Source organism: Filicampus tigris, chromosome 5 (assembly GCF_054856515.1).
Source record: "Filicampus tigris isolate MCC_2025a chromosome 5, RoL_Ftig_1.0, whole genome shotgun sequence".
NCBI lineage: Eukaryota > Metazoa > Chordata > Actinopteri > Syngnathiformes > Syngnathidae > Filicampus > Filicampus tigris.
Window position 1 is genome coordinate 6822267 of NC_141221.1, and position 15402 is coordinate 6837668.

The 15402-nt window shown below is 42.4% G+C and overlaps 1 protein-coding gene across 3 annotated transcripts in view; it reads left to right on the plus strand.

The window, feature by feature from the left end:
- aopep (aminopeptidase O (putative)) overlaps positions 1 to 15402 on the plus strand; it is an 89775-nt gene that overhangs the window by 50427 nt on the left and 23946 nt on the right. For all 3 annotated transcript variants that reach the window (XR_015086804.1, XM_086030563.1, XM_086030562.1), the window contains 2 exons: positions 2316 to 2378; positions 3270 to 3350. Coding sequence is in view for 2 of the 3 variants with exons in the window: in XM_086030563.1 (XP_085886689.1) it covers positions 2316 to 2378; positions 3270 to 3350 (144 nt within the window). In the remaining variant the exon portion in view is untranslated. The remainder of the gene's footprint in view (positions 1 to 2315; positions 2379 to 3269; positions 3351 to 15402) is intronic.

Below are 15402 nucleotides of genomic sequence, written 5' to 3' on the forward strand. Positions count from 1 at the left end.
TATAAGCTGCACCGTTATATAAGCCGCACCCACTCTATTTTTAGAAAATGTGGGAAAAAAACCTTATATAAGCCGCACCTTTATACAAGCCACACCAATCTATGTTGAAAACTTTTATATTTACTGCATTTACAGAACGATTATGAACTTAAAATGTACATGTATGTACCTGAGTAGATTCTTGCCTAGCAGTGCCTTTTAACACTGCAGCAACGTTGCTGATTAAAACGGAACAGGACCAAGAGAAAATAAACATTGCATCGTCGTTTCACTGCCGGATGCCGTTCCAGTTTGTCAGCTAATGTCCACCAGACACCACCATCTATTGTTCTACTACATTCTACATATGCACCTGTCTTGTTTTATGTTAAGAAAGTCAGCCAATCTAACACACGACGACGTGCTAAATCAACAATAGCATTTCACATCGAAACAACAGAACATACGTAACATCAGCCAATCGCATTCATGTGCACTTCAGGGACCTCTCGGACAACATAAAATCAAAGAATTACAGCACCTAATGCAATAACCTAGTGTATAGCGCCCTCGCCTGTTGAACTCCTCCACCTGCAGTCACTTCCAGTTAATGGCAAATGTATTGCATTGAATTGTACTGTCATTCCGGTTAGAGCGCCCCGAGCGGTGGAAGAAAAATCCACAGAATAGCCGCACCAGACTATAAGCCGCTTGGCTCAAAACCTAGGGAAAAAGTCGCGGCTTATAGTCCGGAAAATACGGTACTCACAGTCAACACGCAGAGGGAGATTGCCGCTTGTGCTTGGGAGCCAAATCCCCAGTCCTAAACAATCATTATCCCCAATACATTCCATTCATATTTTGGGGTTATTTTTGACTGCTTGGTTTGTCCATATTGCATATATGATACGAGGACAGAGATGTGTGTAAAAGGGGTGGGTCTGAAGTCAGTAAAACTGAATACGGTCCAGTACTCTTTGCACGTTACAAAATACCCTCAAGGACCACGTTTTTGGGGTTTTACACTCAGACTACGCACTCGGGTAGAGTTAAAAATCACTTCGATATATATTCTGTACCCCAGTAATATGTTTGTTTGGCTCTTCCACTAACAAAGCGCAAAACTGTCTTTTAAATACAGGATACGAACTATTGGAATGTTTTGTGTGCAAAATCACGGAGATTACAAGCCGGGTTGCGGTCCTCCTTGCTACTCCTAAACAAGTCATACCTTAAGGATACAACAGCTCTCTACTTGAAATCACCACGAAAGGGAAAAAACACGAGAAAATGTTTTACCAACTTGCACTTTGCTAGGCTTGAAGATGTTAGTGCTTCACTTTATGCTGTTGATACATAAATGTGGCCGTAAAACGAAAATTCTTTAGTATGCCTTATTCAAGGTAAGAGCTTTAAGAACCATTACTTTTATACTTTCTAAGATACATGTTTTGTCCTCAGTATGCACTAAAATTCAGTCTTTTAGTGATAGTGAATAACAATTTCTTTTTAGCATTTGTTAAAGATAGTGTTCTTCACCAAATAAGTGAAAAGCGTGCTTGAACTAGTAATGTGTCCTCTCTTGCAGCGAGGCTGTCACAATGATGTCAAATGTCAGACTGTCTCACTTCATAGATGGATCCCACTTTACCCCTCAAAATCATTTCTGTGTAAGATTATTTGTTGATAAATATTTCTATTCAAAAGTAGTCAGAAAACCTGCCACATTATTTATTTATTTTTTCGCATGTGGTTGCAACTTCAATTTAAAATGGAAACTCTCAAATAACATCAAATCCCCTCTCGTTTATACAACTCCTTTCTTGTTTATTGAATGCCTTACAGTTATCTTTTTGAATAACGAGAGCAATCGCAGTCCTTCACTCATTGATTTTTGCGGGTTGAACTCTTGGTGGAGGTCCGGGCTGTGAGTGCTCCAATTGCGCGTTGATGTGGGGTCCACATCACTCTGGCATCAGTCCTGCTGAAAGCCTTAATAAGGTTAGAAAGTAAGTGGCGTGTGTTTGTGCTTGTTTAAATGTGTGCGCGCGTGAGTGTGTTTGTGTGTTGGTGGGGTTGTAGGTTGATGCGATCATTCCTTCTGATGTCAGATATTGCCTTTCATCCACTTCCTCCTCCAAAGAGTCAAGTCGCGAGTTTCCGTCCAAGAAGCGAGTGATTGCACTCCCACCCCCCCTCTCCCTCCCCATCCCCTCCTCCCTCCCCTTCCTGCTCACTCTCTCTCGCTTTCTCTCTCTCTCTCTCTCTCTCTCTCTGTGCACAGCATTCCACTCTGTCCCGATCACTCACAGCTCTTCTTCTCCTCTATCGTCCAGTGGCTGCACGAAAGGAGCGCCGTGTGGTCCGAGGCGACGCTAGTGGAGGAAGTCAAGCAGGAGGTAAGTCTTTATTTTCATCCTTTTTCTTCCACTCTCAACTGTTTCCCCATAGCTGGCATCTCTGCCACTATTTCCCTGCTTTCCCGTCTTCTTTTTCTCCGCGTCTGATAGCATCTTTCATCTTCACCTCTCATTTTCTTTCCGCTCTCCCACCCCGCGGTGGAGCGCCCGCCGCTCGTGCATCTGTTGCTTTGCTTTTCAGTCCGCGCCTCCTATCACATTCCCCCAGAAAGCGCCCGTGTGTTTCCCAAATGATTTTTTTTTTTTTTTCCCCCCACTCTCCTGCCAACTTCACCGTTTGTGGCAAATACTTGAGAATGACTCCGGCTGATGCCGCAGCCAAAAGTGCACATTCGAGACAGACTGTGTATCGCAGCTTCGTTTTTGCGGGCGCTCCAGGGCTCCACTTTCGCTATTAACTCTTTTGTCTCAGTCGTCTGTTTGTCTGGGTTATATATGGAGCGTGACGGAGCGCTGAGAGGTTGGAATTAATGTGTGTCTGCAAAAAAAAAAAAAAAAAAGAGAGAGCGAGCCAGGAGACGAGAGAGAGAGAGAGAGAGGGTGATTGTGCACTGTATGTTAAGTCAAGGCTAGTGGCTCACTGAGCGACTCTCTCAAATAAATCCCAGTGTGACTTTCCACTCCAGCGACATCACGCGCAGGTTAAGTGTTGTGCATTCCCTGTCTCCCTTCACTTCTCCCTTTTATTTTTTCATCCCCCCTAACCCCCCACCCCCCAACCCCCCGCTCCCTTTCGTTCTCATAGATCGCTCAGCGCTACTTTTTGGTGTTTTTGGCCACCTCATTACGCCTCTCATTTCCCTCCTTCTTCTCTTTGCCCCCTCCTCCTCCTCCCTCCACCACCCACCCGCCTCATGCTCTCTCCCGCAGGTTGCAAAATGGACTCTTCTCAGTCATCAGGAAAAGGGCAGAAAGCGGAAGCGGTCAGAGCCCAAGGTGAACTACAAAGAGGTAAGCAGCAATTGACTCTCGTTGACACTTTTTTTTTTTTTTTTTTTTTTTTTTTTTGGGTATGTCACCTTGGTTTGTGCTGGGGCTACAGGGATACTTGGCTATGTTCATGTGGTGTACTCTGCTGACATGCTTAACCTGTTAAGCACTTGTATACATCACATGCCACTCAGTCTGCATGTGGTCATGGTCAGTGTGTGTGGGTGTTTTGTGTGTATGGCAAAGGGGGAGGGAAGAGTGGACGCAATTCGGCCGTGACATTTTGCCGTCGAAGGTTCTGTCTCATTTTCTGCAGTACTTCTTGTCATAGTGGCCTGCATGTCACCCGCGGAAATAGTAACCACCTCCCCAAAATGATAATCGCGCAAGTGTGTGTGTGTGTGCGTGTGTCGTTAATTAGGGATCCCCAGGGACGGCTAATCCCTTCCACCCACTAATTGACACACAAACACACGCTGCATCATTAATGGACACACACTGATCCAAGAGCCACACAGGGGGCCGGGAGTCATTAGCCAGAGTAGAGCGTCGTTTATATATCACCCTCCGTGTGCTTCTGGACTGTATGGAGCACTTGACGAACCGTGTTTTTTTTTTTTTTTTTTTTTTTTCTATTTATTATTTTGTGCAGGAGTAAGGGCATTTATGATGATACATTGGATCCTCTAAAGTCAGCAAAAATATGCCCCATAAGTCACACCAACATAATTTTGAGAACTGCTGCCATGCATCAGCTTCATGCAAGGCCCGTTGAGAACATCAGAAGATGCATATGCTTTTTCTTTGGCTTTTTTTTGCAACACTAAATTGAAAAAAATGGGTTTTAAGACAATAGCGAGGGAGAGAAGAATATACACATGGAAAATCATGTGAAGTACACTCAATCCGTAAGGCTCAAGGTCAACGTACTGTATGCAGTATTTGTAAAGTGATGTACACACATACACATTTTTAACATCTTAAAACCGATTTTTCAAGCGTGAAAGACCCCACACATGACGAGGAAAACAAAAGAAAGTGTGTCCTTACTCTTATCTGTAGTGTACTTCAGATCAGGAATTTCCAACCAATGTGCTCCAGGAAATGGTCTAATTTCTCTTAATTGGTCCAAAAATTATGTATTTACTACAAAGCACATGTCTTTGTTCAACTATCTATGCCAGTGATGTATAGTGATGACAAGCGGAACAATAAAATGATATTCCACTAGATGGCAGAATGTACATACTGTAATTTACTCTGTATCCACTTTTTTTGCGGCCGTTTTGTTGGTGGTGTTCTGTGAGATTTTTTTTCCAATGTAAAATTTGTGCCTTGGCGCAAACGTTGTTAAACACTGCGCCCTTGATGATCAACAGAGCACACCGTGTGCATTATAGGGGTTATTTTTTTCCTAATGAAAGTCAAGTCAATGAATATTTTCCAGTGCTATAATTTAAAAAAAAAAAAAAAAAAAAAAAAAAAGAATCACAGCGGTAGAGAATGCTTTGCACTAATCTATATTCACTGACGACGGACAGCTCATGCACCAAATTTCCGCCGAACAAGCATGTTAATCACAAGAGCTGTCACGTGATGGTATTTCCATCTGAGAAAAAAAAAAATCTTTTCGCTAGGTGTGCATGCTGCTGGGACAGCCAGTTAACATTTGCACATCATGACCCAATGGCGAAACCTGTTCTCGTTCTGGACCCGCCCCAGAAGTGGGTTCTGCATGGTGGGAAATTGCAGTGTTTGCATATACAGTAATCACCGAAGTCTTCATGTGGAGTGGAATAATTCCCCACTCTCCTTCCACTTTGATAGTGTCGGGCTTAAAAATTGTGTAAAATCCTGCTCCAGTCTGGCGTTTTGCCCCTTACTGGTTCTCCCTCATTTACCAAAGCTGCACAGTCACAAATTCAAGACCATTTAAATCTGTTTAAGTGACGGACTCATTTCATCGAGCGCACTCATCTGTAGCTGCAAGTGGCTCTGCCTCTTTCTCAATCCAAAAACACATGATTAGCAACCACTGAGTGGCAAACGTTTGTAAGTGTTTGTGAAGGTCGCGAATGTTGAGTTCTTGTCAGGGTTCGTCCAAAGTCGCAAACGTTTGCCAAACGTTCTCGAGGTTTGCCAGGCATAAGGATTTGCAATCTTAAATATTAAACAAGCTTAGCATATCGTCGCTGTACTGTGAAAAACACTTATCTCCAATTTGGGAAACTTCTTTAATTTTCACTTGAATGCGATGCCTGTAACGCGGAAACATGACTCATGTAAAAATAAGAAAATGAAAAAAATTGGGAGATAAATGTTTTTCACATGACAGCGACGATATATGATTGTAAGCCCAGCTGTTTTACAAATAAATCAGGGAAGAAAAATCACTATATCAACACGCACCACCTCACAGGATAATCACTCAGGAGAATCTTTCATATATCCAATAACTGGCCCTTTTTTGGCTTTGACGGCATGAATAGAAAAATGTTCGAATCTGGAGCGATTGTGGGCATGCTTTGTCAAAGTTACGGTTGAGTGTTTTACAACGATTTACAATACCTCCATGAACATGGACAGGACAAATTAGACACGTGAGGAGCTGTCGAAGTTAAGAGAGTGTTTGTTTTGCGTCTTAATATTAACAGTGGTTAGCTCAGTGTTACACTTGTCTGACCGTTGAGAATGTTACTGAGAGCACAATGTCGACAGTTGAACTCTTGAACAGGTGGTTTCTTTTTCCTCATATCCTATTGGAAATCATTGTTTTAAAGCAGCGCCCCATAACATATTGTGGTGGACTTTAGAGGTTCCACTTCATATCGCTGGTAAGATTACGGCTTTATAGTTGTGTGTCTATTTAAAACATAGTTGTGCACGTACCTGCAATCCACAGCATACTCAAGCCCAGACATGAAGTTCTTTTCGAGATCTAGATTAGTGTACTCTTTTCCTTTCTTTTATCCAGGGGCACGCACATGCCTGTAGAGAAAAAAAAAACCCAACCCCTCCCCACCCCCTTTTCAAGCACCTGAAACTACCGTATGGTATATTTACAAGGCGCACACTCGTGCACAACACACTTACTTCCAGAAGTGGCAGCAAAAGGACCTCTTCCTGTCGGAGGTGGAAAGGGGGGGAAGATGGAGTGAAGGGTGGGGGTGGGGGGGTGCCATAATCCACCTCATGAAAGAATGGCCAATTGCTGTCTACTTTGCCGTACACAATAGTGAGAGAGAGGGAGGGAGGGGACGAGTGGCTGGTCGGATGGAGCGAGGGAGGGGGAGGTCACCGTTTGAAGTTACACCATAAAAGCCACGGTGAAAGGAAACACGAAGTGACCCCTCCACCACCACCTTTTTTTTTTTTTTACCTCCCCTCTCCATTCACCCCTCTCCCCTGCGTCCAGGCTCGCTCCTCCCTTTATGATGTGTGTGCAGATTGCCCCATGGATGGACCAGGTGTACTTTATAGTACTCCTTCATGTATTTCAAACGCTAATAGTCCAATTTCACCTCGGCCCCCTCCTCTGTGCGTCCCTCCCCGCCAGCCTGTGGTTTGAATGTTATCGACAGCACAATAGTCAGAGGAGACAAAAATGGCTCGCAACAGGTCGGAAAAGGCGGTGAAAATGAATGCTTATGGTAATAGAGCCGTGTTCTCCAACCTTTATTGATCCGAGGCACATATTTTACATTGGAAAAATCGCATGACACACCACCAAAGGCGTCGCACAAAAGTGTATTAAAATAATGATGATCTCAATTTACTCACAAATGTTCTTACTCAGTGGGAAATGCGGACCTGTTTAGCTGGACACAAAACTCTGTTGTGTGAATGGCAACACAACAGGTTGATACACAGGTTAATTGTGCCTTCTGCCATCTAGTGGGAGAGAACTTAATTGTTCTGTCTGTCGACATTACTGGCATAGATCGATGAAAAAAAGGTACATTATTTGTAGTTGGGGCGAAAAAAATGGGACCAATTCAGTGAAATTGGATAATTTCCCATGGCACTGTGGTGAGGAATAACTGTAATAGATGATGAATTAAGAGAGAGCGAGAGAGAGAGAGAGAGAGAGAGAGAGAGAGGGGTCCTCGGTTTACATTCCAGTTTGAAATAAGACTCTATGAGGTTCATAAAGGCATTATTAACTGTAATTCTGACTTCACCGTTGTGTGAGTATTGTGCGGGTTGATAAATAAGTATTCAAATTACGTTGCCATAGGAACTCAATTCTGTCATTAACCGAGGACCCATGTACACTTTATGAATCAGTGAGGGACATTAAGGAAGTGCTTATTAAGACTTTACTGGAAACTGTATGGAAGGTTAAGCACTATTAAGGTTAAGCACTACTAAGTCCTCAGACGGCCATTCAAAATTTATGAAATGATGCATTGAACACGTTATATGTTGTATTATATCCCGGGTTAGAATTTTTTGGCAGTTTTAACAATTCCTCTGAGTAGGGTTGTCACAAGTGAATATTTTTGGGAATCGATTATTCTATCAATTATTCCATCGATTAATTGAATAATCGGATACAATTTTATTTTGCATTAAAGCAACACTGTGTAACCATAAGTTTTCATTGATTTTGGCGGCACCATGTGGACAAAAGCGGCAGTCTTTTGAGTGAAGTCAAGCCCATTTCCCATGAGCCCCAGCGGCGCAGCACAGTATAGCGTAATGTCGTGAAATCCTGAGGTCTCGCTCGCCTGCAGTTGGAGTGAATTGCATTTCTGTTTCCAGAGGCTGTGTTTAGGATGAATGGCCATGATGTAGTGAATCTAATTGTGTCCAAACAATGTAATATAACGATGTTTTGTCTTTGAACGAAAGGGGTGAGGGGGAAGGGACATATGCCGATAAGCAGTCAGCACATTTGTATTTTTTTTTTTTGTGTGTCAGTGTTTGTGGTTTCCTCTTCAAAGTTGCCTAGTGCGAGTAAAAGTGATACAGACGCCCTCAGGCTATGACAAAAGGTACCATTCAACCAGTTCTAAGTCGATGTTTCATCAGAAGAGTTATGAAAATATTTTATTAAGGTCGAATAGTTACGTAGTGTTGTTTTAAAGTTTATCACAAAACACATTTCCGCCAATTACTGTTTATTAACCAAATGTTGTTTATTTGACATTCCATATGGGAATGGACACATTTTTATTCTCTGAAATGTCAAAGTGAGGCGGCTGCATAACAGTCTTGGTGGTCCCAGAGCAGTTGGAATTTTGGTGTGTTGCACAAGTCTTTTGGTCTATGTGTTGATTATGATCATTTTTCCATCTATTTATACTTTTCCTTTTATTATTGTCATTTACGTTTCATTTTGCACCATCGGACCAAAAAATAAATAAACCCCCAAAAATGTAGTTGTGAATATAGAAAATCACAGAAAATAGCAATGAATCAATTCCGATTCTGATTTTGAACAATTATCAGCCCTTTTTAAAAACAGTGACATAATCAAATCAAGAGGGCACAGCACAGTGTGGTACTCTTAAGTATTTCTCCAAATTTCCATTGTAAAGGGTGCCAAAAAACATGAAACCCATGTTGTCACAACAACTTCAAATTTGTTTTATATGTATTAATTCAAGAAATGCCCATATTACTTTTGATTAAAAAAAAAAAAAAAGAATATATATATATATATATATATATATACAACATTATTAAACACTTAAATCGATTGAAGAATAAAAAATTGAACGTTTCTAAAAACTTCTATTAATTGCATATGCAGTAGTGTAAAAAAGTCTTAGGGCATTAAAAATTGTTGTTCATTGTTTAAGACAGGGGTGCCCATTAAGTAGCTCGCTAAGGCAGCGTTGGTAGCTCTCATAGCATTAACTCAATTACTGCCAACCCTCCCATTTTTATGCTATTGATACAGCTGCTTGTCGTAGGCCCGTTGCATACCTCATCGTGTATATACTGTATATATGGGGTCAGGTAGTCATGCCAGGTACACCTGAAGCCCGAATGTTATAATAGTGGAAGTAGAGTGCAGCACACTACAGAACGGGCCTGGTGATGTCAGAGGTAAGGATTGTTGAGAAAGAGATGGGCTTGAGGGAGGTGTAACGTCGTGTGGTGAGCATTCAGCCGGTGCTCAGGCAGCATTTAGGACTAATGACCTGATGCATGATTAGGGAATACAACACACATGCACACGCTCACAAGTCCAGAGTTGGAAAGAGCCAGACATCCCCTGCTGAGCCGCCAGAGTTCTGGTCATTCCAATAAAGTCCCAAGTTTATTACCAACTTCCCCCTCACCTTCCTACGTGGTTCTGCAGTAAGGCTATTGATTTGTACGCCTCATCGTCATCTCTGACCACCACTTTTCATAGACGTGTGTAACGAGTGTGTGCACATGTGCCCAACATGCTTGTGTCCGGTGTGCTGGGAAGTCTATTGAGGAATATTAGTCACGGCTGCGTGGTAATGGGCCTCATTTTGCTCTCATTTTCCTCTGTGGTCGACATAATGAGGCCGCCGTCTGCCCGTGTCCGTCAGAACAGGAAACCTTGAAGCGGCAAAAAAAGCTGGGAACACCTAATAGGACTTCTCTGGCATTGATAAGGTCTCTTTGGAACTGGCGCTGGTACGATGGAAAATTGATCAAGTTGTACATCTGAACTTCCTCGCGGGCCTTTGCAATAATCACAAGATCATTTGGATTGATTAATTTGAACATACCTTAAGTGTTTCTTGATCAGCGTGGAACTTACCCTCCAGCGAGCTTTATGGTCAACAACTGTAAATGACCTCAGTGAACTCAATTGAAACCTCAACTGCTTTGCAGGATTGGTTAAATGTGTGTGGCTTTCACATAGAATTCAATTTGTCAAGTTTGATTCACGTTCAGGAGTCAGAAAACGTCCATACTTGAGATTAGTGGGGGTTCTGTCGTGCATATCTTGTGTGGAATCTCAACGGACACATCACCTTTTTGTGTGAACGTGAAAAGGTTTGTATACAGACAATATTTACTCTTACACTTCCTCCTAATAAACACATCCGGGAGATGGCGTAACCCTGGATTCTTCCGTGTTCGAGGCAATTTATTAAACCGTTGCGTTTGTTCAGTTGATTTCAACACTTGCTCTGTTTGTGCTGGGTAAAATAAGAACGTGCAGTATGCACTGCAGGAATCACCTCATTTGCACCTCCACTGCAGTTTGCCCCTTCCCACTTGACTCGATAGGACGCTATGAAAACGCGCCACTTGGTTTGTGCTCATTATGAGAGCAGCCTATTGAGTGTCTCTGGAAACAGATTTGAGCTTCACTCATCTTTGGAGCCTAGGCCGAGTTCCATAAATGGTTAAAGATATGCAATGAATGATGTTTAGGGTTTTATTAGTTCCGCGTGATTGAAATTAGGCTGGAATAAGTGCCGTGGACTACCGGTATATTTCAGAATTATTTTCAACTTCTAATTTCTATTTCAGGATATAATCAACAATATGTGAACATTTTAAGCAGCGCTTTCAAACACGAATCCACCAGAGAAGTTCAAATGGCAGCAACGCAAAAATGTTTCCACTATTGAAGGACTTGTTGAATAGCTTCAAATTACCCAAAATGCCTTACACCTGATCCCTTTGGATTTGTCTTTGTTGCCTTTCCTCTATATTGAACAGTTTTACAGTTGGACTTTGAAGAAGCGTACCTGTCGTGCTTTCAAAGCAATATTTCTGGCAACTCTGGTGTTGAAGAGATCCTTCACACATCTGTTTTTGCTTTGTCTCTGTTTTCCCATCAGTGTCCCTTGGTTTATATTGCCTTCTTAGCCTTCCATCACCCGTTCCCTTTCTCTTTGGTCCTGTCTCTGGCATTTATTGGCAATGAATCAGAGATGATGCAGGAGAGGAGCGATAGGAACCTTCAGGGAAATGGCAGGCTGTTTACGGACAGGCTTCATCACAGCAGGATGGGAAATGGTCAGAAGAGCAATATATACTGTATGTGTGTCTGTGTTTGTACATTACTCTGTCATCGGATCTACTGAGCAATCAGCTCCGGCTAGTAATGCGCGCCCCTTTCATTTCACACACACATCATGTATGATTTAGCTGAGAGCTCGGGCAAGTATTTTAAACATTAGTTCTGTTTTTGTGATGTAAGTGGACTTTGAAAGGCATACTTGATGGAAATATAGTTGCAAATCAACAAAGGCGGGGCAATAGATTGTGGCCACTAAGCCTTCTTTATGGGTTTCACCAAACACGAACTGTGAAGGAACTAATGTATTGACAGAAAGTGGAACGGGCTGACAATTCCTCTCCAGGTGAAAGGTTAATACATTGCCTGTAGATTGATGAGATGGCAATAAATCAGAAGGGTGCACACATGCGGTAGCTACAGCAGAAAATGGAGTCATTTATTTGTGAGATAATACATATAGACTATTCGGGCCTGCCAACGCTTCGACTTCAGATCAGTCATAACGAGAGGAAGGTCTGTCCAGGCCGTTTAATATGACAATACAGGTGCAATCAAACAAGACTCAATCTAGAATAGCACTCAGTAGACACAAACCTCCACAAAGGCCAACATTGTACATCGTAGACTCCGTTTTTATCCTCAGCTCAGTAAAAAGTCCTTGGTATGTGACGATTTTTAACGGTTCTTCCTCGACCCACTCAGTCCTCACAAATATTCATACAAACAGTTACGATGACATAGTTTCCATATTTGTAGCATCCTCAGTCCTCTGTGATGAACCGTATTTTCCTCGGTTTTGTAATTTCTCGTAGATGCTAATTAAATATGACTTGTCACAGCTGTAGAAATAAAACTATTTTTTAAACGGTGTGGAATCAGGGTTGGGGGAAATAAGGGAAAACTCTCGTTTTAGACGTATGCCATTATTCTAGAAGACATGATTATCGGGACATAAAATGCTAATAAGATCATGTATTTCTACTTATTGAAGTAATGTTAGCATTTTAGAGAATATTAAAGACGCAGGTGTATACAAGGTGACGATTGTTTCTTTGAACTCAAACTTTGAGTCACTAAAACGTCGAATTGTAACTTCCGGCCACGGTCTTTGAAATCCATTTCATACATCAAGTCTTCAGCACCTGCATTTCCTTGACAGACTTTCCTCATTCCTAGATGCGTGCATTTAAAACAAATAAAATCCTTTACACGAAATCGACCTACGGACCAAGCAGGGATGCAAATAGCGAGGGTCCTCGGTTTACGATGGGGTTGCGTTCCTAATTCTGCAATTAATTACTGCTGTTTTTTCCACCTTTTCCATGTTGCTGTTCTTTATAAATGTCAACAACACTGGGATTGAGGTGTACATACTTTTTTTCACCCGGACAATTTAGGTAGTATCAGAGCTGTGACAGAGACAGCACAGCACCTGGCTAAGTGTGTTCTATAATTCCAGGATGAGCGTGTGACGTCTCACACCTGACACCTTGTTGTGTTGAGAGCAGTCGTTGCTGTCCTAATAAATACGTTGTATGTCCGAACAGAATCTGGCTTGGACATCCTTATCTTGCGGGCTGTTATTGCCGCTGTGTGTTCGGCCATGTAGTTGCGCCAATATCGCCCTTTGCTGGATTTTGTGTAAAATTGATATTATACCTATGGTACCGCAATTTTGCATTATCCCTGCACGAAAGAGGCTAATGAGGCATCAGTCATGAAAATGCTGGCCAGAAGCAAGCGATGTCGCGGGGTGGGGAGTGAAGGAAATGTGCGGCGAACCTCTGCACCTGCCTTCTCTCACACTAATCATGATATCAATAGGTTGTTGTTATCAGGCTTCTTCAATGAGTTTGTGTTTAATTTGACCGGCGAAACAACAATTAGACAGAGTGGGTAAGATTTGTGCTGTGTGGAGAGACAGTCCTATTTTCCACAGTTGAATGTAGACAATTGCAATCTATCAGCAGCAGCAGATTTTTTATTCGGAGTAATGAGTAAAGAGGATAAAACGCGAGAGTGCCAACGTGTATTTGTCTCATTTATTACTCAGCGGCAGTTCTGTTTTTTTGGGGTCGTTTAAAACTCACAGCCGCTCTCCTCTCAAGTGGAGGGCATCCCTACCGCGTGTTGCTTGTGTGTTTATTGTCTGTGTGTTTGTTAACGCGCTTTGCATACTGTACAGTCGCATACTGTTGCTTACTATGCAACAGAGGAAGTGTTGAGGATGTTTACAAGCCGCGTCTTGACAGACTCAGCAACTGTAATGACCTTACTTGAGAGAGGCGATTATTATTATAGCAGGTATGGCCGCTTATTTGCTAACGACAACAGTAGCAGTGAAGCACCTTCTCTCTCTTGACCCATTAAGACCGGGAGCGCATAACCGCGTTCCTACCACTAGAGCGCTGTTACGTCTTTTAAAGCCGGGAAAGCGGCTTGTCTTTTCAAGGGCAAGGTTGACTGTATTTCTTCTACAACTATGTCTTGACATTTCTTTATATTTTCCTTAATTTTTCCTTTTTATATAGTTCTACGCTGCATGTTCGCTTGACATAAATTGTAATACTTTACGCTGGTATTAGGAAAATGCGGTTGTGCAAATAAAGGCATCGCCCTAAGACAACGCCCCCCATTGTAGTTTGTAAAACGAGCTCCAATTGACGCAAGCATCGATCACAGAAGCAAGTAAATATATTACAGCAGTTTCATGGTTGGTAGGATGGCTTGTTTTAGTGGAGGCCAATGCATTGAGACGCACTTCATAAAACCTTTCTCGGTGACACCTCATCGATTTCATAGGTACGCTGGCTAATGTTTTGGCGTGTAATTATTGCAGCGCGCTAAGCGCCGAAACATCTGTCGCTCCCACTAACGACTCGGGCGCCAACGGGGCCCTCTGACGGCCCTAACGCAATTAGCCTCGTCAACGGCGCGCGCACGCGTGCAAAAAGTGATGTCAGCTGTGTGCTACTGTGTTCCAAAGATGATGGATAGCCCTGCACGTGAAACCAATCACCAGAGATCTGTGCGTGCGTGCGTGTGTGTCGTCGAAGGCTGTAGAGAAAATTCCTAGATCGCCGTCTGACTAGCTCACAGCTTTCTTTGCTGTTTGTTTACATGGACATCAATATTCTGATATGAAGCCAATGCCTAGAGTTCTGCTCATACATTGTATTTGTAGAAGGAAAGTAGCATTATGGATTAGGATTAGTTGTCTAGACTTAATGGCGTGTATAACGTCCTATGAGGGTTTTGGTAGAAATATTGTACCAAAGTGCCGCTCTCTTTTTTTCTGTAGAAAAACAGACAAACAAGCCTTCAAACTCAAATCACACCTATGAACAATTTAGTCTTCACTGAACCTAACATGCATATTTTGGGGGAATGTGGGTGGAAGTTAAAGTACGCGCAGAAAACCTCCACAAGCATGGGAAGAAAATGCAAACACCACACAGGAAGCACAGAGTAAATATTCAAACTCTAAACTTCAAAAATGCGAGGCAGACTTGCTAACCACTAGTGTACCATACTGTCCGTGAACTAGATTATGAAATAAATATTATATAAGCAACCATAAGTGATGTCAGCCTCTCTGAACCAATGTTGTTTATTTCCAGTTTTGTCATTCAGGTGTAAAACAAACTCAACCACTGTTTTGGACAAGGTGATGCAAAAAAAAAAAAAAAAATCATTTGATGCAAGGAAGATTCACTGAGGTCTCGTATGATGTCGTGCATGATGGTCGACCCCACTTTGAACTTTAGGTCCACTTCCAAATTTCATGTTGTTCGGATGGTTCCACCTTAGAGGTTGAGAGTGGGAAAGCCATAACGGTGACAAATATGTTCCCCCCAAAAAAGAGGCTGTAATTCATTCTGCCAACGGATGACAACATGGAATTATTGTCTCACTCCATCCAAAGTCTGCTGTAATCTAGGATCTCGTTAGACAGGCAGGCGCACTCATGTGAAAGCCATTGAGTCGGTGCCAATTGCAGGCAGCTTGGGCGTCCTGGCTATCATGTGACGCAAGGCTGGATGTGGTCTTATCACAGCAAATAGAAAGAAGGATTATCTTCCCCAGGAGTCGGCAGTTTTTAATGCA